This window comes from Mixophyes fleayi, chromosome 11 (genome assembly GCF_038048845.1).
Source record: "Mixophyes fleayi isolate aMixFle1 chromosome 11, aMixFle1.hap1, whole genome shotgun sequence".
Classification (NCBI taxonomy): Eukaryota; Metazoa; Chordata; class Amphibia; order Anura; family Limnodynastidae; genus Mixophyes; species Mixophyes fleayi.
The window spans coordinates 22,428,183-22,454,993 of NC_134412.1; the positions used below are offsets into that span (position 1 = coordinate 22,428,183).

At 41.6% G+C, this 26,811-nt stretch overlaps 1 protein-coding gene across 1 annotated transcript; it reads right to left on the reverse strand.

Annotated features, from left to right (window-relative positions):
* Positions 1-5,297: 5,297 nt before the first annotated feature.
* Positions 5,298-12,722, reverse strand: LOC142107417 (galactoside alpha-(1,2)-fucosyltransferase 1-like). The gene is made up of 2 exons (XM_075190849.1): positions 12,595-12,722; positions 5,298-6,343 (listed from the first exon to the last, which is right to left on the reverse strand). Exon 2 carries the CDS (start codon positions 6,327-6,329, stop codon positions 5,298-5,300), a length of 1,032 nt encoding a protein of 343 aa, XP_075046950.1. The 5' UTR covers positions 6,330-6,343; positions 12,595-12,722.
* Positions 12,723-26,811: the final 14,089 nt, after the last annotated feature.

Below are 26,811 nucleotides of genomic sequence, written 5' to 3' on the forward strand. Positions count from 1 at the left end.
GCTTCAGTGTAAACAGCTCTTCAGTGTAAACAGTTTATCATTATAGCCAGGTAACCCCAGTATTCCTTCCCCTCTCACTGTCTTTCCCTCCCATTCTGCAGAAATAGTAATGTTAACTCTATCTGTACAGAAATCAAAAAGGGTGGGCAAGTAGTCTATAGAAAACAACTCAATTATGAGTTTGATCAAAATTAGTATTAAAAGCTTCAGCCCATCTCTGGTACTATATATCTTTATCTATATCTATTTGTGGAGGAGGTCAGTTGACTCCTGAGAGAACTGCATTTTGCGATCTGTAAGTTCTGTTGTTTTGTATGTTTGTGGGACACTAGGTCCCTCACTTTAGAGAGGGAGTTCCTGTGTATTAGTTAGAAGCCAGACAAGCAAGGTTTTTGTTTGTTTTGTTTATTTTCATGCTAGTGAATAAAGCTAGCTGAGGCTCTTTAAAGCAAAACACTGGATTGGTGTGACATATTTGGTTGATTGCATTTAAAGTGCAGCGGTCTACCCCAGGAGACGGAACTCCTAACCCGATCTATTGACAATATATATAGTATTTTTAATGTTACATGTTTCTAAAAAACATGCCACCTCCGTACAACTAATAGGATAGCCCCTCCCGATGACCTCATCTTACCTGAAGTGAGAGGGAAACTAAAAGTTCATGTAAGTACCTCTACTGTCACTGACCACAAGGGCTTATTTATTATTACATTTTGCATTTACAATAGGTTCACAATTTTCACTGAACCACAGCCACCAAACATACATTTGCATTCTTTCGAGGCCATTTGCCAAAGGCAAAATCAGATTTGTTTGCACTAAGCACCTCGATCTGCGACAGAAGTATGCAGAGACTGGGGTGAGGAGTTGGACAGACTGAGGGTGTTTTCCGCCAAGCACAAAGTAGGTGCATCTAGTTTTTCGGTACAGTGCAAAACCAAGCTTTCATTTTGCAGAACAAGATTACTTCAATGAGTTAGAGGGGTGAAGTGGGTGCTTTATGAGGGGCATTTCTTGCTGTGTAGAGGGGTGCATGGCAATTTTCACTACACAGAGGACTTGACTGTCGCACTGGTTCAGAGCTGAGGGACAGACATTTATTACTGAATTGAGGTTCAGAAGGATATATCTTCACTACCTTTCAAACACCTATTGACATTTATATAATACAAGTTAACCCGTGCATGATACTCATGCATTCTAGTCAAATCAAGCTACTTAAGGTGTTAAAAAGGTTCTTGTCATCTTCATCGCCACACACACACGCCGCTAGGCTTTTATATATTAGATAATGCTAAGAATTTAGTAGGTTCAGTGTAGTATATAACTCCACCCAGCAGGTGGCGCTGCAGCTTGAGCACTCTGGCACCCGGTAGTTTTTTCCACACACACACACACACACACTAACACAGCATGTGTGTTCATGAGGTAAAATTACCTCACGAAAATTAGTTTGAGCCCTCAACTCGTAAATTTAGCCTTTACTACCCCTCCCACGGGGGGAAGGGGGGATGATGGAAGTTAACTGACTTCACTATTATAATTTTTTTGTCAAATAATGTCAGTATATCAAATTTCAGGTCAATTGGATGAGCCCTTTCTGAGAAAATAGTTTTTTCCACACACACACACACACTAACACACGCCGCTAAGCTTTTATATATTAGATAATGCTAAGAATTTAGTAGGTCAGTGTAGTATATAACTCCGCCCAGCAGGTGGCGCTGCAGCTTGAGCACTCTGTCACCCGGTAGTTTTTTACACACACACACACACTAACACACGCCGCTAGGCTTTTATATATTAGATAGGACTGTCGGTGCGTTCTAGCAGAATTTCTGCTAGATTTATCAGCTTATCCTTTTGGTTTATCATTCCATTTACATTTATTAATAATTCGCTAACTCTGTTATGACTATACATTATTTTAATGCATATCAATAAAGTTTGTTTTATATATTTGATTTCCGGAGTGCCTCTCATACACATCTCTGTTTTCTTTAAATATTAGTCGTTTATTACTGTCTGACTGCTGGTATCTTCTGAGCAGGTGCGAAGTTCCCTTCTTCCTGTGTAATAAATCTACCTCATGGTTAAGCCACCTGTCCTTGAGCTCCTGTATTTCACACTGCACCACTCACCAGCGGTCACAATGATATGATCAGCATGCCTATCATATATCCTCTGCTAACGTGTGTGTGTTTGGAAGGGGGTAGTAATGCCATGCGGATGCTGATGTTGGGGTCTATTACTGTTATACTGTTTTGCATGATAATTTGGTCAATACAGTGAGATTTGGAAGTAACAGCTGTGTTATTGCACGTGATATCCATGCATAGTGCATAGGAGGATATGTGACACGAAATTCTGCCTCATTCCCTCCTTCCTGCATTGCAGATACGATACTAAGACCGGGAGCTGGGAGGCTGTGGTAGAAGGCTCGGTGGTGCACCGACAGCCCACGGCCCACCTGTTGCCCATCATTGGTTTAGAGTGACACAGCCTTGCATAGGTGATCTCCTTATGTGCTTGTATTACCTGACAAAGGGACTTATTTTACATCTGCAAGGGTGTAGTACCTATTTACGGTACTGACTACCCCGACAGAAGACATGACGACACGAGGACTCCAACTGAAGAGGAGGGCAACCTGCCAAAAGAAGTACTTACCGGAATGCAGATGTCTTCAGATGACGACTCGCTGTCTTGCCAGCTCCCGAAAAATTACGTCATCCTCAAGCGCGACTGCCCTTTAAGGCGGCGATGGCCGGAGCCGCCTGTCATTTATGTCAGGTAAGTACTATTTTAGGGGTTAGGGGGGTTAGGGATATTAGGGTTAAGATTAGGGGTAACCCTAATCGTGTCATCATGTCTTCTGTCGGGGTAGTCAGTACCGTCTTACTGACTATCTCCGATCTGCAAAACAGTACATGCAACCAATCAGATTCTAGTTATCATTCATTTAGTACATTCTACAAAATAACAGCTAGAATCTGATTGGTTGCTATAGGCAACATCTACACTTTTTCAGTTTAGAAAATATACTCCTTAGTGAGTGCAATTACTTTATACATTATTGACACTAACGTAATTGAACGTTACACACTAAATTATTTCCTATGCATTTTGGATCCTTCTGTGCCAGAGTACCAATCTTTCAAGTTCATATATAGGTGCACAGACCTAAAACTTTAAAATGGACACACTGCAATATAAAAGAGTATAGTATGCTTACAAAGACTTGGTACATGTGTGCAAGCTGTGTCCTCACCATCAGAAGTTCAAATCTGTTGCTATCCTAAACAGATCAATAAGAATGACAGAGGTTAATACAGCACTTTTTATTATAATGCCGATGCTTCATGTCCTATTCAGTCTGTTTCTTCAGAGGTAGTTAAAACAATTTATGTACATTGCTACAAGAAATTATCCCTTGATCAGACATTTGCCAACCTTTCTTTTCAGTGCACTGCAATCTCAAGGTTGACATTTGCAGGATTGATCCAACTATATTGTCGCTTTAAACAGTATAGCAAGGTATGTGATCTACATGATCCCAACTCGACACCTCAGTTCTGCACAAGATCTGCGTCTCTTTTCCGCTCTCATCACATCCTCTCATTCCCGGTTAGAGGACTTTTTTCGGGCTGCACCCACTTTGTGTAATTCCCTCCCTCGCACAGTAAGACTTTCCTCTAGTCTTCAAACCTTCAAGCATCCTCTGAAAACCCACCTCTTCAGACAAGCTTATGATATTCCTCAACCACCATCTTAATCTTCCTAGGTTACCCTATTACCACCCTTTACACAGCTAACACAAAACAACAACCCTCTGACCAACATTGCTGTGTGATTGATCACACATCCCACTCAATACTTTTACCTTTGCATTCTAGCTGGTCCAGTGTGCAATATGATGTAGCACATGCCCTTGTGTTTCAAACTTCCATTGTCCCATAGATTGTAAGCTTGCGAGCAGGGTCCTCTTACCTCTCTGTCTGTATGTATTACCCAGTATTGTTTTATTAATGATTGTTCCCAATTGTAAAGCGCTACGGAATTTGCTGGCGCTATATAAATAAATGTTGATGATGATGATGATCAATATCCAAATGTATCAGTTTGGATTTGATTGGATAGAACACAATGATTTCCATCATGTGTCAGTACTGTACCAGGAAAGAAGGCACTCTGGGGGCACTCTGATATAGGCTTGTTCATCCTGATCCCCAAACAAATGGAACTCTGTAATTTTACCTTCTATTTGTGTGACCAAATGCTCAGAGATCTTATTGTTTGGTTAAAAACCATTGGCCTGATTCAGAGTGAGATGTATGCCGTTTGCAAGGGATATCTTTGCATTTTTTTTTGCACTGTGCATGCTCACAAATTGAACATACATTACTAAGGCTATTCACATGTATAACTTTCTGGTACTTACGACTTCTTATGCCTGAAGAGGCTTGATGGGGGAGGGAAGGGGGGTTCCAATGTAGGCAATGTATGGTAAGGGCATGTTAGAGCAATTGCATACGGATTCAGACTGGTACATATACATACATGCGATGGGTAGTCAGGGGCAGATGTCAGTAGAGGATGATGATGATGATGATGATGATGAAGGGCCTGATTCATTAAGGTACTTAAATTAAGAAGTTTCTTATTTAAGTCTCCTGGACAAAACCATGTTACAATGCAAGGGGTGAAAATTAGTTTTCTGTTTTGCACATAAGTTAAATACTGACTGTTTTTTCATGTAGCACACAAATATCAACTTTACATTTCAGTGTACAAATAGGCTATCAAGTATTTGTGTGCTACATGAAAAAACAATCAGTATTTAACTTATGTGCAAAACAGAAAACTAATTTTCACCCCTTGAATTGTAACATGGTTTTGTCCAGGAGACCTAAATAAGAAACTTCTTAACTTAAGTTCATTAATGAATAAGGCCCGAAGACCTGAACTAGCAAACCGCTTGGTGGCAAATGATTTACAAACACTTATTAAGACTTTAGTAGTCCTTCAGCCTTAGATTAGCATATGCCAAGCTTGTTATAGCAAAGATTGAAAGAAGAAAAAATTGTACGCATGTCTTGAACATATCAAATAAAAGGTTCTTCTGTGTACATACGCATACACTTGGATGCAGTTTTTTCAATCTCATGTTACTCTTACGTCCCACTCTGAATCAGGCCCCATATGTGTGGCCGCTATGATATTTTACCAAGCTCCCAAAACTTTCAGATAGTTTGTACTGTAGCAAAATAAAATCTTAGCCAATATTCCAATTGTTAAAGAGTTTTATTTGAAGTGAGTAGAGAGAGGTCAGCGGGAATTCCAATCCATTCAGGCAGATAAGCAGCTTCATACTTGAATTTCCTCAGCAAAGGAGAATCAGGCAAAGTAAAGTTGGCGAGATAAATTGTTTCACCGCCAGCTAAATATGCAGCCCAAAATCCAAATGTCCCTAGTGTCATAATGGTGTGATTACAATGGGCCAGAAGAGCAAAGTCCCGGTCAGGTGAAATGTCATTGCCATCACCAGCAAAGTGAACGTCTCCCAGGGAATTATTAATATTCTCCTTACACCAATCCATATCATCACTGGTCACCACAAAAAGGGGATTGTCATACTTGTATCTAAAATAATCCATAGCTTTCTGCAAGTACCGACTGTCAGCGACTACCCCTTTCCGCTCATTTGACATTATATGGACATAGTTTCCCCTGCGAACATGAACTCCAACGTAGGTGACATGTTTTAGGTCTCCTGTGACACTGACAAGGTAGTCATTAACTTCCTCTTTAATAAAATCGTGGAATGCAAATTCCCGTAGAATCTCATCTCTTATATGGTGGAAGAAAGTCCATGAACACGGCTTGCCAAAAAATTTAACATACTGTTCTGAGATGTTGCCATATTCTGGAGCCATCCAGTCATGAAGTCTACGAAGCTTCCACATCATACGACTTGTGACCTCCATGTCCATAACAGGTAACCTGACTTTAAAAACCCTAGCAAGCTTGTAGTGCATTGTGGGTAAAATAAAGGCTTGTTGGCCATTCAATTTTGCCAAAGCAAAAAGAGTTGCGTATTGACCCATGAAGTTTCCAAAACGTCCACCTGGCCAGATAGTCCACATACTTGACATTTTATTGGGAGATATTTTTGAATAGCCAGATTTTTTGATAACGGGATTCTTATGATTGTAGGGTGTGGGTGAAGGTTTTATATTGAAATTCATATTGATCCAGTAGGACACAGTCACAATAAAGAAGACAGTGAAACAGACAGGGATAATCCACAGATGATGCCACTTCATGGTCTCCGTGCTTCCTAAATCAGTATACAGTGAAAGGAAAGAAGAACTGATATAAGAAATTGTTAAAAGAAACATACAAAAACAGTCTCTTAACAGAATTGCTTGTTCCAAAGAGCCCCTACCTAATAAAACTGGCATCCTACGCAAAATAGAGGGATGGGATAAAATGAACAGACAATCTAGTAGCTTAAAAAAAGATGGCCCTGATACAGTAAATGGTTTTATTTATGTATTTATGTTTTTCAGTTTCAATTTCAATAAATTTTTAATGACATTTTACGTTATGTCAATATTTTACAAATTCACAATTCACAACCAATGTTTGATTCACAGGGAGCAGTATAGCAGGCAAAAATTCTAGGATAAAACATGAATCCTGGGAGGAGTTTGTATGTTCTTCCCTTGTTTGCGTGGGTTTCCTCCGGGTGCTCCGGTTTCCTCCCACACTCCAAAAACATACTGGTAGGTTAATTGGCTGCAAACAAATTGACCCTAGTCTGTCTGTGTGTGTGTGTTAGTGAATTTAGACTGTAAGCCCCAATGGGGCAGGGACTGATGTGAATGAGTTCCCTGTAGAGCGCTGTGGAATTAGTGGCGCTATATAAATAAATGGTGTTGATGATGATGATGATTCCTAAGATACAATAAAGCATAGTCAAATTTACAACCAAGGTCTAGAAATTGATCCAAGGGACTCAATAATCTACCAACTCATGCTTGTTGCCACATACTTATAGACATGGGTGAAGGTCCAGCACCTTAGATGTCATCACTCCTAATTAGGACGCCCTCGTTCAATCTGTCTCAAATAGGATGCTAGTCTAGCAAAAGTATTTAGTTTATACCTCTTAGGCAACTTTCTATACAGACTAGTCTTAGCAGCATAAGTAGCCTTATGCTGTTGTACATGCTCAGTGACCGCCATGGGGTGGCATCTTTCCATAAATATACAAGCACGCAGTGATTACTCCTATTCTAAAAAAACAAAACTCCGACCCAAACTCTCTCTCAAATTACCGCCCCATCTCTCAGCTCCCTTGCCCCTCCAAGCTTCTAGAGAGACTTGCCTACACTCGCCTCACACGCTTTCTTTCCACTAACAACCTGTTGGATCCTCTTCAGTCTGGCTTTCGTTCTCAACACTCCACAGAGACTGCGTTGACTAAGCTTGTCAATGATCTGATCACTGCTAAAACTGAACGCCATTACTCTCTCCTAATTCTCCTGGATCTCTCGGCTGCATTTGACACCGTTGACCACTCTCTTCTCATACAAATGCTGCAATCCCTAGGTCTTCAAGACACTGTTCTATCCTGGTTCTCATCCTACCTCTCTAATCGCTCTTTCATTGTTAATTTCTCTGGAGCCACCTCTGCTCCACTTACCCTATCGGTTGGAGTACCGCAAGGCTCAGTGCTAGGTCCTCTGCTGTTCTATACCGCTTCTCTTGGAAATCTTATAAGTTCCTTTGGCTTTCAGTATCATCTCTATGCGGATGATACCCAAATCTATCTATCCTCTCCTGATCTCTCGACATCTGTGTTGTCCCGTGTAACTGACTGTCTTTCTGCCATATCATCTTGGATGTCCTCTCGCCAACTCAAACTTAATCTTTCTAAAACAGAATTAATAATATTCCCACCCACCAACAAGAGCATACCTGACATTTCTATCTCTGTTGATAACATGACCATAAATCCCACCCCACAAGCTCGCTGCCTAGGTGTAATCCTTGATTCACACCTATCCTTTGTTCGCCACATTGACTCTATATCTAAATCATGTTACATACATCTAAAGAACATTTCCAGAATCCGCACATATCTCACGCAAGACACTGCTAAAACCTTAATTCATGAACTTATCATCTCCCGCATTGACTATTGCAATTCCATCCTTACTGGTCTTCCCAAAAACAGACTCAAACCCCTACAATCTATTTTGCATGCTGCGGCAAGACTGATTTTCCTTGCAAATCGCTATTCCTCTGTTGAATCACTCTGTATGTCTCTATACTGGCTGCCTGTCTTCTACCGAATCCAATATAAAATAGTTTTACTAACCTACAAGGCCATCAACAAAGCTGCACCAACATACATCTCCTCTCTTGTCTCAAAATATCTCCCAACTCGGCAACTCCGTTCTGCAAAAGATCTGCGTCTCTCATCCACCCTCATTACATTCTCCCATTCCCGGTTACAGGACTTTTTTCGGGCTGCACCCAATCTATGGAACTCTCTCCCTCGCACAATAAGACTCTCCTCTGGTCTACAAACTTTCAAGCGTTCTCTGAAAACCTACCTATTCAGACAAGCTTATAATATTCCTCAACCACCCTCTTAACCTCACTACCTTTAGCCTGTTACCGCCTGTTACACAATTTCACACAATTTTTGTCTGTTTTACCCAGTTTGTTTATTAGTTTATTATGTTTGTCCCCAATTGTAAAGCGCTACGGAATATGTTGGCGCTATATAAATAAATGATGATGATGATGACTGGGATACAATGTTAGTGACTTGTCTATAAGAAGAACATAGCAGTCGGACAAACACTTCTCAAGATTCATCCAGCTGTGCATTTGTGCCAAGTGTAACAAGTGTGTATCCTTCTGACATACAATAGCGTAGAGATAACGTAGAGATAGCACAGAGAAGTGGCTTTAGTGTTAGTAGTAAATGTGAAAGCTGCATTACCCTACTAGTATACAATATAATATGTAATGAACTGTCATATACACAAGAGAGAATTGTCCACTGTCCACCATATAATGTCTTCTGTTCTATTCTGCGCAACATGGAATTTGCTATTTTGCACATTGGCCACCAAAGAATGAGCTCTTTACTTTATACTAGACTCTGTTTTGCATATTAGATGCCAGACAATCAGCTCTGTATTGTAAACTTGTCACCAGACAAAAGGATTTGCATTGTATAATCATTATAGGAAGAAATAGACTTATTGATTTACTGTTTAGGATCACTATTCCAGGGACAATGATCCAGGAAATAGACCTGTTTATTAGTGGTTAGCACTTCTGCTTCACAGCACTAGGGTCATGAGTTTGATTCCCGACCATGGCCTAATCTGTGCGGAGTTTGTATGTTCTCCTTGTGTTTGCGAGGGTTTAATCCCACACTACAAAAAACATTCTAGTGGGTTAATTGGCTGCTATTAAATTGACCTTAGTCTCTTTCAGTCTGTGTGTGTGTTAGGGAATTTATACTGTAAGCTTCAATAGGGCAGGGACTGATGTGAGTGAGTTCTCTGTACAGCGCTGCAGAATTAGTGGCACTCTATAAATAGCTGATGATGATGACTATGAGGTCTGTTGGTCCTTAATACCCCATTCATACTGCACCAAAAACCCAGGTTTTTGCAGAGGCACGCTGAAAAACCCGGGTTTTGGTGCAGTATGAATAGTTCAACCACAAAATCCCGGGTCTAAAATCCCGGGACTTAGACCCGGGATTTTGCGAGGGGTAATTCCCGGGTTGGACCCCGCTCGCCTGCAGTATGAATGGTGCAACCCGTGTAATTCCCGGGTCTCACCATTCATACTGTAAAAAATATATAAGAAATGTTTACTTAACTTATTTTCAGCCAGCGGTGTCTCCGGTGCATTGCCGGCTGTCAGGGGGACCTCTAGGTACTAAAATGACGTCATTTCTAATGGACTAGAAATTACGTCATTTTAGTACCCAGAGGTCCCCCTGACACCCGGCAACGCATCGGAGACACCGCTGGCTGAAAATAAGTTAAGTAAACATTTGTTATGTATTTTTTTTTAATGAAAACATTTTTTTACACTTTTTTTTTTCTAAAACCCGCGTCGGGCAGGTGCAGTATGAACCCGCCCGACCCGGGAATCTTCTTATCTATACTGCCCTGTGCCCCGGCAATATCCCGGGTTAACAACCCGGGATATTGCCGGGGCGGCAGTATGAAAGTGGTATTAATGGAGAATAGTGTAAGTGGGACCTTTTGTGTTGCTTTTGGCATGAGGCTTTTAGAATAATGTATTACCTTACTTTTTAAGGAGGGGTGATTAGTTAATGATGCCATTAACACTGAATTATACTGGGCATTGTAAAACTCTTTTGACAATGCTATGTTTATATTGAGAGGTTTCAGTAAATGGTTGTTATTAACTTAAGCTGGGTACACACTACACGGTTTTCGTCCAATAATCGGCTCAATCAGTCGACATACGACATACGACCGTTCGTTCAAAAGTCGGGTCAGTGTGTGCAGTGACACGATGGTCGAAAGTCTGCCCAAATGGACGATTGTCACCTCATTTGGTTGGTCGTACCGTTTAATATTTTCATTCCAATCTCGTTTCCGCTGTGTAGTGTGTATAAACTTCCGACCGATCCACAACAGTGAGTACGAAGTTACAGTCATTGCTCACGACAACATGGCTGTAAAAAGTCACTAAAGGGACATCCGCTCTTCCCTTTATCGTCCTAAACAAGGCTAGTGTGTATGCAGTCCATGGACCGAGCGATCGAAACATCGATAGAATGCAGCAACAAGGTAGATACTATAGGAACCATGGACACCGAAATGGTGCAACATCCATTTGATGTGTAATCTTCCCTTACAGAAATTGTTCTAATTGTTGGAGAGCTGTGGGGTCATGAGTTAGGCTTGATATACAGTACAGGTTTTGCAGCCGATTATCCGGCCAATCACACGATAAATGATCGTTCGGCCCGATGTCGCATTAGTGTGTATGCTCCAGCGATGAACTACTATCGGTTCACAGCGCATCGTATAGTTGATTTGATTTTTAAACCAATCTAAATATCTTGTTGAACGATGTCATCCCAATCCTGCAGTGTGGATGCACTCACAACCGGCAGTGTCCATAGATCTCTATGGAGTGTGGAGAGTCGCGACCTTTTCAGCCGATGTTTATGACAGATGAAGAGCACTGATCTGAAGGTAAATCGTGTAACACATGTTTAGTGTGTACATATAAATCAGCTGCTGATTGGGACTTTTTTTTTTCAGTTGTTGGTTAAATCATTAATTACATCGCATCGGGAGAAATTTTCTTTAGTGTGTACTAAGCCTAAAGCTAGGTACACACTACACAGTTTTCGTCCAATAATCGGCTCAATCAGCCGACATACGACCACTCGTTCAAAAGTCGGGTCAGTGTGTGTAGTGACACGATGGTGGAAAGTCTGCCCAAATGGACGATTGTCACCTCATTTGGTTGGTCGTAGCGTTTAATATTTTCGTTCCAATCTCGTTTCCGCTGTGTAGTGTGTATAAACTTTCAACCGATCCACAACAGTGAGTACAAAATTACTATCATTGTTCACGACAACATAGCTGTAAAAAGTCGCTAACGGGACATCCGCTCTTCCCTTTATCGTCCTAAACAAGGCTAGTGTGTATGCAGTCCATGGACCGAGCGATCGGACCATCGATCGCATGTAAAATCGCTCAGCATAAAAAGTTGGTTGAAATTTCTGTAGTGTGTACCCAGCTTATGTGTTCATGTTGTCTATCAATCTGACAATATAGCTGTGATAGAGGCTTTAAATTCCTTATTAGCTCAATCCCTTCCGTTAGTCTCTCTACTTCAGGCATCAGTGATTTAATGCCTGAAGTTTAATATTCTGTTTTGGGCTCATGATATTCATGGTATTAGCAATGATATAACGGATTCACTTTCCAAGTTCAAGTTATCAATATTTTGCATTTTTGGCTCCGCAGACAGACGCTTTCCCTTGCAGATGCCCCACTCATCTTTTGGAGATAGTGGTCACCAGAATAAGGAGATGATCCAGGCATACATTAGGATTCCTGGGACGACTTGTTACAAGCTAGTGTGTTGTGGTCTCTGTGGTCACAGGTTTAGGTTCCTTGAACGAATACAGTGGGTTTGGACAGCATGGATATTTGTAAATTGGGCAAATAGGAGTCAGGAATAAATTGTATGTGCGACCTTAGAGGTCTATGACGTCTGTCGAAGTCAAATAATTGGATATGGTCATTTCAAATTAATATCGATCAATCTGATTGTCTATGTCTGATATTATGTGAATAGCACGCTACGGCGTGGAGGGGAGTAATTAACCACAACACCTGCGAACACTCATACACACATTCACACAAACACATACACTTGTAATTAGTTCATATTAAATATAGTTGCAACACATAGTTATTTATAAAGAAATGTAGCAGAGTTTATAGTAATATATTATTATGTTATATACACTTAGAGATGACGTCAGATACTCACAAAGGGGACGGTGTCCAGTGATTATTGAGGGAGATCCTCATGACCTGGCTTGATGGAGGTCCTCAAGAGTTCTCCTCCCGATTCGGTGTTGACCATCTTTGTAGCCACCATTGGGACATAAGATGTTAGGAGGCGCTATATAAATAAATGGTGATGATGATGATAGTTGCATTGTGACATTTTTTTTTTATCTCTGGAAGTTATCCTTTAATTTGGCAAATGCCTCAAAAGAGGATTTCTTTTATTTTACAATAGAATGACCTTCACAGACATTACTCTTTTTAAGAGCTCATGTAGGGTGAGACATATTTGCTCCCTGAATGCACACATGAAAGAACGTGGATCTCAAGATGTGTCCGGCTGTACAAAACTAGCATTTGTGCCAGTCATATGTCAGGAGTATTGAGTGTGGATACTAATGCCCCACAAGAGCATAGAGATTGCATAGAGAAAATGTAGAGATAGTGTAGTGATATGGCATTAATAGTAAATGTGAAAGTTCCATAACCCTATTTGCATACAAATAAAGTAATGAAGTGTCATATATCCAACACAGAATAGTGTCTTGATAGAGTTAATTACATTTCATGTGGAACATGCATTTCTCAATAACTAAAAACACCAATACAAAAAAAACAAATTAAATTAAATACATTTGTTCCCGCATTATTCCAAATGGAAATGTCAACTAAGTAATGAGAATATATGGACGTGACTTCATATAATATAGTATACTATAGTCCTAAAATTAGAGGGCCTGATTCATTGAAGAAAGTAAAGCAAAAAAATTAGTAACTGATTCATTAAGGTAAGTTAAGCACAAAAATTGAGTAAGTAGTCTCCTGGACAAAACCATGTTACAATGCGAGGGGTGAAAACTAGTTTTCTATTTTGCACATAAGTTAAATACTGTCTGTTTTTTCATGTAGAGCCGGGTGCGGGCAATGTTGCGCAGCTGGAAGCGGCAGGTTTGGGCAAGGGATTGGACATGGGGGGCGAAGGAGAGAGAGGAGTCAAGGGTGACACCCAGGCAATGGAGCTGGGTGACAGAGGAGATGGTAGTGTTATTAACAATGATAGAGAGGTTGTGGTGGGATGGGAGCCTGGGGGGAGGGAAGACGATGAGTTCAGTTTTTGAGATATTAATTTTGAGAAAGCGCGAGGACATCCAGGAGGAGATGGCAGAGAGACAGTCGGAGAGGAGGTTGGGAGAGAGATCAGGAGGAGATATGTAGAGCTGAATGTCGTCAGCATAGAGGTGATAATGAAGACCGTAGGAGGAGATGAGAGCCCTGAGGGAGGAAGTGTAGAGCGAGAATAGAAGGGGGCCAAGAACAGAGCTCTGGGGGACTCCTACCGAGAGAGGGGAGGGGGTGGAGTAAGAGCCAGATGCGGAGACAGATAAGGTGCGGTTGGCGAGGTAAAAATGTAAATATAGCTATCAAGTATTTGTGTCCTACTTGAAAAAACAGCCAGTATTTTCCTTATGTGCATAATAATAAACTAATATGCACTCCTTGCATAACATTGTTTTGTCCAGGAGAAGACATACTTATTTTTTTGCCTTACTTGTCTTAATGAATCAGACCCAGAGGCTCCAAAATATACGAGTTAATACTCCATATTAGTGTACTCTCGAATCAACCAACCAGAGCACAAATCCCGTTCCCTATATCGAGCTCAACTTTGGACTTTACTAAGAAATTGTTGTATCTCACAGTGTGTGCACAATGTCAGTATCTACTTGCAAGAATGATATTAGCAAGCTAGCATCGATTAGGATCCAGACTCACAAAGGGCAAACGTTCCCTTCAAATATCCATGAATTTTTGTTCATTTGTCCTATTAGTAAACATCTTAAATATAAATATATCCGGTCATGCAAACCTGTGGTCATAGCACAGATAGCAGTCCATATCGATCAAACATATAAGTTGTACACCTTGTCGAAAATTTAAATCGTCCTGAAGTCCTGTGGCAACATCTCAGATTATATAGTCAGCCAATCAAAACAAAGACTATATTATTTTGTATTAAATTGATGTGATTTATAGGTGCTGATAAAACAGCCTTTTGATTGGCTGACAGTGTTTTAAATAGTGCGGGGAAAAATAAGACATAATTTCCTCTGATGAAACAGCTGTATCTACGTAGCAGCAAAAGGCATAAAGATACTGACAGATTTATCAATCTTCTTGACTGTATTCCATATGCGTACGTTTACTTGGACAGTATGGAAATATGTATCTAACTTAAAAAAAGAAACTTGTCTACGTCTCTATGAGGACCTTGGATGTCTTTAGCGCAGTATTTAATTAATTTGATCTGTTACTTTGGTGTTTTCAAGTTTCTGTTTCCTGGTACTTGGTTACTTTGAATCAAAGGTCAAATTATATGAGTTAAATACACGTTTAATGTGTGCCCGTTTATTACCAACCTATTGTATATGAGTTATAAAAAAAATAATTACAAGGGAACACCTTCTGTAAAGGGCATACCAACACAACCGTGTACAATGTATAGTCATTCTCAAATACAAATTTAGAGTCCCACAGTTTTGTGCATTTGCATCAAAAGCGCAGGCATTAAATATGCTGCACAAGCACATAACGTGTTTACTTTGAGTTGCACATATCTTGCAATGTATACATGAAAAAACTTTTTTTAAAAAAACATTGTGCTGTCCTTTCCAAAAAAAGCTATCCAAGCTCCAGCACTCATAGCCTTACCCAAGCTCCAGCACTCATAGCCTCACCCAAGCTCCAGCACTCATAGCCTCGTCCAAGCTCCAGCACTCATAGCCTCGTCCAAGCTCCAGCACTCATAGCCTCGTTCAAGCTCCAGCACTCATAACCTCACCCAAGCTCCAGCACTCATAACCTCGTCCAAGCTCCAGCACTCATAGCCTTGTCCAAGCTCCAGCACTCATAACCTTGTCCAAGCTCCAGCACTCATAGCCTTATCCAAACTCCAGCTCTCATAGCCTCATCCAAGCTCCAGCTCTCATAGCTTCGTCCAAGCTCCAGCACTCGTAGATCATTGCGGCAACTACAGAAAGCCGAACAGCATGTGAGTCCCCGTGAAAGCTACAATCAGCACCAGGCTATGACAGACTGGACTGGTTGCACTGCTATATAACAGGGAAACTCACAGTGTGAGTCCTTCTTTCATAACGTAAGCCATAGTCTGTTCAGCACGAGACTGAGCTCACTACAACTGCTACTACTGCACTAACTTTCACATAAGTTGCATGGTTAAAAAGAGCACGGAAGTTGTGCGCAGTTCCAGCCATATTCAAATCTAAGCGTATCTCTAAATACTTTTCAGTTGGAATCTGGAATCAGTACTTGCCATATGTAAACAAGAACAAAATATGTAAATATGAACAAGCTCCCTCCCTCCATCAGAACTTCCCCTAATCTGTCCAGCTTCAAACGGGCCCTAAAAACCCACCTTTTTCTTAAAGCCTTTCTGTCTCCCACTTAACTTCCTACCTTATCTTCTGCCTCTGTCCCCCTACTCTCCCTCTCTCCCCTGCGTCTCTCTGTCTGTCCACCCCTCCCCTTAGATTGTACGCTCCTCTGAGCAGGGCCATCTCTCCTCCTGTTTCCACCACTTCTAACTCTGCTCTCCAGCTACTTAGCCCTCCTCCTCAAAGGTCCTCCACCCCACGTCCACTTTCGCTCCCTCCTCCCCCCTGGGGGTCTCCCTGCCTTCCGCGCCCCCCTTCTTGGGCCCCGTCGTTTTCGGATCCTCCCTCCCCCTTCCCCGCCCTCTCTAGCTGTGCATTGAGCGTACTGAGTTGCTGTGTTTACTGTACTGTGCTGTCTCCCATTGTATTGTGATTTTGTTTGTCTCTGTACGGCGCTGCGGATGCCTTGTAGCGCCTTATAAATAAATATTAATAATAAAATATGTAGACAAACACAGAACAGCCTGCAGTATAAACACACATGCATATGTATAATAAAAGGTCACATCACAAAACATAACAACTTTTTTTTGATCATAAAATAGAACAACAACTGTTTTCAGAATAATCATAAATATTAATATTCAAATATAATTTATTTTGTAACTTTTTTTACATTAATTACTTAAATACAACTACTTTGTACTTGATTCAAAACATGCAAGATCTAGTTGTCAATACCTCCCTTTTGTACTGAACATACAATGTTCTAACTTAGTTATATATAGTTATTCTGTGATTGCTAGTGGCGCATGTATATGTACTTTTAACGCAAAGACTATGCTGTGTCATTCATCACTATCCGTCGGTATTTACACCTGTCCTCTAATGGGTGCAAACGATACGGCTGACAACAAATGTACTAGAAGAATCACCCGTATCCGAGTCGGAACGCCCTACGTTGTCGTGACTGTTGATTTCAGAAATGTACTATATGCAATTATGCCCATTGGCGTAATGTTTCGCATCATGGTCCCATCAATGCAAAGTGTTGCGTAACATGTTATATAAACAAGGAACAATAAATAGGTCCCTGATCCCTATAATTAATTTACAAACATTATACACATGATTTATAAACGCTCGACAGATCACAGGTATAGTAGCAAAAACAAACAAAAAAAAACAACTGGATAAAGGGGTGAGAAAGAAGTAAGTAAAAATAATTAACTTTTTAAAAGATCCTTTATAATTCAGCAAGCTTGGCAGTTTGGGCTTCCAGGTCTGACGATAATTGGTAACTGCTTTATTAAAGCTATACTTTATTATAATGTATTATGTTGGATGGAGATGTCTATAAACACATATGTGTGAGGGTTAGTGATATAGCAAGGATCACATTCTATAATAATAATATCATGTAGTTATAAATGTCAGGTTTGATAGACCTCATAAACAATTTAAGTTGTTTTGTTTCTTACGTTATGCAATTCTTGGCACTTCCATGCAGGGAATGACAGCCCAGGTTGCCTTCTGCATCTTGGATCCAGATTGAGGAAGTGAACAAAAATAAGAGAAGGCAAGGGTCAATGTAATAGATACATAGGGAGTGGTTAAATGGTTATATCACTCACGTCTGCCCTTTATATATAAAATCAATGTGTAAGGGGGGGAGGAGGGATCTCATACACTTTCCACACTGAAGCATGAGTCAGATTTGACTTGTATTGGGGATAGACTGTAATTTAACTTTAACAGAAGTTTTCACAATTAACCATGCAGTTGACTTTCGTTGTTTAACTTTGCTATGTGCAACGGGACAAATTTAGGGGTCTATTTATTAACGGGTGAAAAGCCTTAACTCTGGTGATGCTTGTTTTTGTTGGAGAAAGGCTTTTTTTTTTCACTTCACTAAATTTAAAAAAGGGTTAATGCAGGAGAAGTCCCTGATTTCATTGGGGCTAACCCCATTTTTGGTCAGTTTGGTCAGGAGTCAGTGAGTTTAAACGTGGCCAAGAAAATGGCTGAAAATGCCAAATCGCAGCTTGATACAGTTACCCCCAAATAAATTATTTATGGGAATAGAATATCTACTGTAGCATAAATTGAATATGTCCGCAAGCAAATAAATAAAGAGTTACAGTTATAGTGGTGCACTACTATGAGTCTTAATCCATAATTCTAAATTTGGAATATATATATATATATATATATATATATATATATATATATATATATATATATATATATATATATATATATATATAGTGGTCAAAGTGGAAATTTAGGGGCGGCATTAAAAATGTAATGGGAATGGCAGTGAATGGAATTTAATAGTAGTAAATAAAGGCAATATGTGGAGTGCCAGAATGACATACCACCATGTGTGTGTGTGTGTGTGTATATATATATATATATATATATATATATATATTCTTTAAACTCAAACAGTGTAGCCTCGGACCAAAAGATAAAGTAGTAATGGGCCTATCTGGTGAAAACCAATCCTATTTCCGGAGTTCTTGCAATAATAATCTTCTTAATTCCAAACCATGGGATTCCAAAAGGTGTAGACAAACTGGAACTCAGGAGAGAATAATGTCATGGTGCAGTACATCTTAATAAGTATTTATCTCAACAGAGTACAAGCGTACCATATTCACAAGATAACAACCCTCTGACCAACATTGCAACACACAGCCCACTCAGTACTTTTACCTTTGCATTCTAGTTGGTCCATTGTGCAATATGATGTAGCCCATGCCCTTGTGTTTCAAACTCCCATTGTCCCATAGATTGTAAGTTTGCGAGCAGGATTCTCTTACCTCTCTGTCTGTATGTATTACCCAGTATTGTTTTATTAATGTTTGCTCCCAATTGTAAAGCACTAAGGAATTTGCTGGCGCTATATAAATAAATGATGATGATATTTATGCTTGAAAAACAACACGTCACAATCCAGCTGCAGGTGAAAGGTAAGCCTGTAATGCAGAATAAAACAATATATGCCCGTACATTAAAACAGAGAAAACAAGCTTATCAGCGTAAAGGGGAGCACAATGACATCGGGGTAGGTGGTGGAGATGTGAGGGGCATGCAGTGACACAGCAGCTTGAACGGGCACTATTACTGTCCAGCCCAGGTACAGCAAAATACTCTTTTTCCCCACAATGGGCTCCTGTAATTTGCCATTTCCATGGCAGCAAAGCACTGATGCAGCAGTGAGGTTGCTGCTTAGATGCAACGGGGCAAGAGGAGTTTTATGGAAGGATGCCCCCAAACTCCTGAAGGATTCCCCTCGGTCCAGACACTGCTGTGTTTCCAGATGCAGCATGTGATATTTCCTGCACTGCTCAGGTAATCCGTCTAGTAGGACAGATTCACTCCACTTCAGCAGTGCCTGAGGAATTTACATTTTATGCAGTGAAACTCCTACCATTCTACAAGTCAGGGAGTGGGGAGTACATTATTCAACATTACAAAACTGACTTATTTCTTTTCATTGAAAACACATGCTACTTGGCCAATATACAGTATATGTATGTGGTTTTGTACACTCTTGCTGCAGAGTCACTAATGGGATTATATTAGCTATATTACATGCAGTTAAATGATTAACTCCCTACTTCCCAACTATTCAATGTTTCCCCCCTGGGATCAGTGGGTTCCGAGGATAGAGGGGGACGGGCAGGCTTGGCTGGAGGGCAGGGGGGCATCTGCCCGCCGGCCCAGTCCCATAGTGGGCTACCTGCGACTAGGTCACTGGACCACCTGCTGTTTTTTCCCCTTTAAAATGTTCCTAATAGGCTGAGTCGAGTTTCGTCCCCCAGCTAAAATTTGCCAGCCCTCCCATGTGGGCGGGGCATAGTGAATTGGGTCATTTTTGTCCCCTCTCTGGGAGAGTGGCCAAGTATGATTAATACTTACAGATAAAAATGTGGATAAAAGAATGACATGTACCTCTGGCACACAGATAGTTAGCAGCCACTCCAGTAATGCCAGAGAACCTATTACAAATTAAAAATCAATAAACAATAAGTGTGTTTTTTATATATGTAGATATTTACTTCAAATACGGTTTAGTCTTTCTTAAAATGTAGCCATCACCTAATCACAATGGAAGCAGTTAGGGAATTAGAACGTTACCTGGGATTCAGACACTTGCACATGGAAAGAGTGGACAGACAAAGGAAACAGGGAAGGAGAAGGGGCACAGGGGAAACATTATGGAGAATTAAAGGGAGGGACACCAGAGATATAAGGGAAAATGTAAGTAATCAAACGAGATATGAGAGAGAGGTAGGAACACGGGAAACATCAGAGAAAGGTCAATTAACACAGGAAACACGGGGAAGAGGTGAAGGGACAGAGGAGAGGGGGGGACAATGGGTGGGTAGCCGGCATCATTTAATATGTTTTATAGTATACTATATAGTGTTTTAAAGCATCTAAATACATTTTACATTATCAAAATCTCTCAAGCAACATTCACTTCAAATTAGGGATGAGCGCGCTCGGATTTCTGAAATCCGAGCCCACCCGAACGTTGCGGATCTGAGTCGGATCCGAGACAGATCCGGGTATTGGCGCCAAATTCAAAAGTGAAACTGAGGCTCTGACTCATAATCCCGTTGTCGGATCTCGCGATACTCGGATCCTATAAATTCCCCGCTAGTCGCCGCCATCTTCACTCGGGCATTGATCAGGGTAGAGGGAGGGTGTGTTAGGTGGTCCTCTGTGCTGTTTAGTTCTGTGCTGTTTAGTTCTGTGCTGTTTAGTTCTGTGCTGTTTAGTTCTGTGCTGTTTAGTGCTGTGCTGTGCTGTGCTGTGCTGTTTAGTGCTGTGCTGTGCTGTGCTGTGCTGTGCTGTGCTGTGTTCTGCAGTATCAGTCCAGTGGTGCTGTGTGCTGTGCTCTGTCCTTCTGAGGTCAGTGGTGCTGCTGGGTCCTGTGCTGTGTCCTGTTCAGTCCAGTGGTGCTGTGTCCTGTGCTCTGTGCTTCTAAGGGCATAGTTATTTCCCCAATATTCCCCTGTGTTTAAAAAAATAAAAAAAAAGTTTTTTTTATAAAATACCAAAAACTACTTTAATATTTTTTAATTACCACAAAATTTTCACAACCAATCCTGCAGTATAAGCCCATTGGTACTGCAATATTACCAAGTTCACACATTCAGCAGTAAAAGTCCAGTGGTACTGCAATATTACAAAGTTTACACATTCTGCAGTATCAGTCCAGTGGTGCTGTGTCCTGTGCTCTGTCCTGCTGAGTTCCGTAGTGCTGCTGGGTCCTGTGCCGTGTCCTGTTCAGTCCAGTGGTGCTGTGTCCTGTGCTCTGTGCTTCTAAGGGCATAGTTATTTCCCCATTATTCCCAAGTTTGTAAAAAATAAAAAAAAAGTAAAAAAAAATAAAAAATTAAAAAAAAAAAAAAATATATAATAATTATAACCAAATTTGCAAAACCAATCCAGCATTATAAGTCCATTGGTACTGCAATATTACCAAGTTCACACATTCAGCAGTAAAAGTCCAGTGGTACTGCAATATTACAAAGTTTACACATTCTGCAGTATCAGTCCAGTGGTGCTGTGTCCTGTGCTCTGTCCTGCTGAGTTCCGTAGTGCTGCTGGGTCCTGTGCCGTGTCCTGTTCAGTCCAGTGGTGCTGTGTCCTGTGCTCTGTGCTTCTAAGGGCATAGTTATTTCCCCATTATTCCCAAGTTTGTAAAAAATAAAAAAAAAGTAAAAAAAAATAAAAAATTTAAAAAAAAAAAATATATATAATAATTATAACCAAATTTGCAAAACCAATCCAGCATTATAAGTCCATTGGTACTGCAATATTACCAAGTTCACACATTCAGCAGTAAAAGTCCAGTGGTACTGCAATATTACAAAGTTTACACATTCTGCAGTATCAGTCCAGTGGTGCTGTGTCCTGTGCTCTGTCCTGCTGAGTTCCGTAGTGCTGCTGGGTCCTGTGCCGTGTCCTGTTCAGTCCAGTGGTGCTGTGTCCTGTGCTCTGTGCTTCTAAGGGCATAGTTATTTCCCCATTATTCCCAAGTTTGTAAAAAATAAAAAGAAAGTAAAAAAAAATAAAAAATTAAAAAAAAAAAAAAATATATAATAATTATAACCAAATTTGCAAAACCAATCCAGCATTATAAGTCCATTGGTACTGCAATATTACCAAGTTCACACATTCAGCAGTAAAAGTCCAGTGGTACTGCAATATTACAAAGTTTACACATTCTGCAGTATCAGTCCAGTGGTGCTGTGTCCTGTGCTCTGTCCTGCTGAGTTCCGTAGTGCTGCTGGGTCCTGTGCCGTGTCCTGTTCAGTCCAGTGGTGCTGTGTCCTGTGCTCTGTGCTTCTAAGGGCATAGTTATTTCCCCATTATTCCCAAGTTTGTAAAAAATAAAAAAAAAGTAAAAAAAAATAAAAAATTAAAAAAAAAAAAATATATATAATAATTATAACCAAATTTGCAAAACCAATCCAGCATTATAAGTCCATTGGTACTGCAATATTACCAAGTTCACACATTCTGCAGTATCTTGTGCTACATATAATGGAGAACAAAACTTTGGAGGATAAAGTAGGGAAAGATCAAGACCCACTTCCTCCTAATGCTGAAGCTGCTGCCACTAGTCATGACATAGACGATGAAATGCCATCAACGTCGTCTTCCAAGCCCGATGCCCAATCTCGTAGTACCGGGCATGTAAAATCCAAAAAGCCCAAGTTAAGAAAAAGTAGCAAAAAGAGAAACTTAAAATCATCTGAGGAGAAACGTAAAGTTGCCAATATGCCATTTACGACACGGAGTGGCAAGGAACGGCTTAGGCCCTGGCCCGTGTTCATGACTAGTGGTTCAGCTTCACCCACGGATCTTAGCCCTCCTCCTCCTCCCCCCCCCTACAAAAAATTGAAGAGAGTTATGCTGTCAGCAACAAAACAGCAAACAACTCTGCCTTCTAAAGAGAAATTATCACAAATCCCCAAGGCGAGTCCAAGGGTGTTGGTGGTTGTCAAGCCTGACCTTCCCATCACTGTACGGGAAGAGGTGGCTCGGGAGGAGGCTATTGATGATGTAGCTGGCGCTGTGGAGGAACTTGATGATGAGGATGGTGATGTGGTTATTGTAAATGAGGCACCAGGGGGGGAAACAGCTGATGTCCATGGGATGAAAAAGCCCATCGTCATGCCTGGTCAGAAGACCAAAAAATGCACCTCTTCGGTCTGGAGTTATTTTTATCCAAATCCAGACAACCAATGTATGGCAATATGTAGCTTATGTAAAGCTCAAATAAGCAGGGGTAAGGATCTTGCCCACCTAGGAACATCCTCCCTTATACGTCACCTGAATAACCTTCATAGTTCAGTGGTTAGTTCAGGAACTGGGGCTAGGACCCTCATTGGTACAGGGACACCTAAATCCCGTGGTCCAGTTGGATACACACCAGCAACACCCTCCTCGTCAACTTCCTCCACAATCTCCATCAGATTCAGTCCTGCAGCCCAAGTCACCAGCCAGACTGAGTCCTCCTCAATACGGGATTCATCCGAGGAATCCTGCAGCGGTACGCCTACTACTGCCACTGCTGCTGTTGCTGCTGTTAGTCGGTCATCTTCCCAGAGGGGAAGTTGTAAGACCGCTAAGTCTTTCACCAAACAATTGACCGTCCAACAGTCGTTTGCCATGACCACCAAATACGATAGTAGTCACCCTATTGCAAAGCGTATAACTGCGGCTGTAACTGCAATGTTGGTGTTAGACGTGCGCCCGGTGTCCGCCATCAGTGGAGTGGGATTTAGAGGGTTGATGGAGGTATTGTGTCCCCGGTACCAAATCCCCTCGAGATTCCACTTCACTAGGCAGGCGATACCAAAAATGTACAGAGAAGTACGATCAAGTGTCCTCAGTGCTCTTAAAAATGCGGTTGTACCCACTGTCCACTTAACCACGGACATGTGGACAAGTGGTTCTGGGCAAACGAAGGACTATATGACTGTGACAGCCCACTGGGTAGATGCATCCCCTTCCGCAGCAACAGCAACAGCTGCATCAGTAGCAGCATCTACAAAATGGCTGCTCATGCAAAGGCAGGCAACATTGTGCATTACAGGCTTTAATAAGAGGCACAACGCTGCCAACATATTAGAGAAAATGAGGGAAATTATCTCCCAGTGGCTTACCCCACTTAGACTCTCATGGGGATTTGTGGTGTCAGACAATGCCAGTAACATTGTGCGGGCATTAAATATGGGCAATTTCCAGCACGTCCCATGTTTTGCCCACACCATTAATTTGGTGGTGCAGCATTACCTCAAGAGTGACAGGGGTGTGCAGGAGATGCTTGCGGTGGCCCGCAAAATTGCTGGACACTTTCGGCATTCAGCCAGTGCCTACCGCAGACTAGAGGCACATCAAAAAAAGCTTGAACCTGCCCTGCCATCACCTCAAACAAGAGGTTGTGACGCGCTGGAACTCCACCCTCTATATGCTGCAGAGGATGGAGGAGCAGCAAAAGGCCATTCAGGCCTACACAGCCACCTACGACATAGGCAAAGGAGTGGGGATGCGCCTGAGTCAAGCGCAGTGGAGACTGATTTCCGTGTTGTGCAAGGTTCTGCAGCCATTTGAACTTGCCACACGAGAAGTCAGTTCCGACACTGCCAGCTTGAGTCAGGTCATTCCCCTGATCAGGCTGTTGCAGAAGCAGCTGGAGAAAGTGAGGGAGGAGCTGGTAAGCCATTGCGATTACAGCAAGCATGTAGCTCTTGTGGATGTAGCCCTTCGTACGCTTTGCCAGGATCCGAGGGTGGTCACTCTTTTAAAGTCAGAGGAATACATTCTGGCCACCGTGCTCGATCCTCGGTTTAAAGCGTATGTTGTGTCTCTGTTTCCGGCGGACACAAATCTACAGCGGTGCAAAGACCTGCTGGTCAGGAGATTGTCCTCTGAAGAGGACCGTGACATGCCAACAGCTCCACCCTCATTTTCTTCCACATCTATGGCTGCGAGGAAAAAGCTCAGTTTTCCCAAAAGAGGCACTGGCGGGGATGCTGATAACATCTGGTCCGGACTGAAGGACCTGCCAACCATTGCAGACATGTCTACTCTCGCTGCATTGGATGCTGTCACAATAGAAAAAATTGTGGATGATTACTTTGCTGACACCATCCAAGTAGACATGTCAGACAGTCCATATTGTTACTGGCAGGAAAAAAAGGCAGTTTGGAAGCCCCTGTACAAACTGGCTCTATTTTACCTGAGTTGTCCCCCCTCCAGTGTGTACTCGGAAAGAGTTTTTAGTGCAGCGGGGAACCTGGTCAGTGAGCGGCGAAGGAGGTTGCTTCCTCACAACGTTGAAAAAATGATGTTTATAAAAATGAATAATCAATTCCTCAATGAAGTACAGCACTGCCCTCCAGATACTACAGAGGGACCTGTGGTTGTGGAGTCCAGCGGGGACGAATTGATAATGTGTGATGAGGAGGAAGTACACACTGTAGGGGGAGAGGAATCAGAGGTTGAGGATGAGGACGACATCTTGCCTCAGTAGAGCCTGTTTAGTCTGTACAGGGAGAGATGAATAGCTTTTTTGGTGTGGGGGCCCAAACAAACCAATCATTTCAGTCAAAGTTGTTTGGTAGGCCCTGTCGCTGAAATGATTGGTTTGTTAAAGTGTGCATGTCCTATTTCAACAGCAGACCTCTCAACTGCAGCTCATCCCTCCTCTGCGGGGATAATGTCTCCTGTGCTCTGACACGTCACTCTGTGTACTCTCAGCCTCAGGATCTGACACTACAGCTACCATGCCTCTTGTAGCAGCCCTCACTCCAGGGCCTCTTCCATGTGCAGTGTCCCCCTCTCTCTTGGGTTCACTATAGTGGCATGGAGTTCTCCCCCTCATCCAGGGCACACATTCCTTGCCCTGGCTCAGTCACCACGCTCAGACTTCCAGGCAATGCTGGGGGAGCCTGGGAGCTTCCACCCCAGGTCCCCAGCTACAACTCTCCTCTCCTGTGTCTTCTCTCTCTTTCTGACACTTTAAAGATCGTGCCTTTAAATGAAAAAGTCAGTCTTCATTGCACGACTATGTGCAAGTGCAACAGGGACATTTTTTTGGGTTTACAAAGTCAAACAATAACACTACGACCCTGTCTGTCTGTGGTCTGTCAATGACGAATTGTCTGGAGCATGTTTTGAGGAGGTATTGTGGCCCCGGTATCAAATTGGGTACCGGGGCCACCCCACTATGCAGTCCAGATACTTGTTTGGTGGAATTCCGACACGTGGAGGGTTTTTTAATTATATTGTGGCCTCGGTACCAAATTGTGTACCGGGGCCACCACACTACGCAGTCAAGATACTTGTTTGGTGGAATTCAGACCAGTTGAGGGTTTTATTATTATATTGTGTGGACCACTCTATCTATACCACACTACAACTCTATACCACTCTATTTCCTACTTTAATTCTATTTAATTCTATTTCCTACTTTAATTCTATTACTAATTAATTAACATAAAGAGGAACAAAAATAACCAATTTTACCAAAAGTATAATATGACTTAGACTTACAAACACTACACTTGAAAGATCGTGCCTTTAAATGAAAAAGTAAGTCTTCATTGCACGACTATGTGCAACAGGGACAGTTTTTTTCTTTACAAAGTCAACTAATAACACTTGGACCCTGTCTGTCTTTAACATACTTAATGGGATCTCAATGACGAATTGTCTGTAGCATGTTTGGAGGAGGTATTGTGGCCCCGGTATCAAGTTGGGTACCGGGGCCA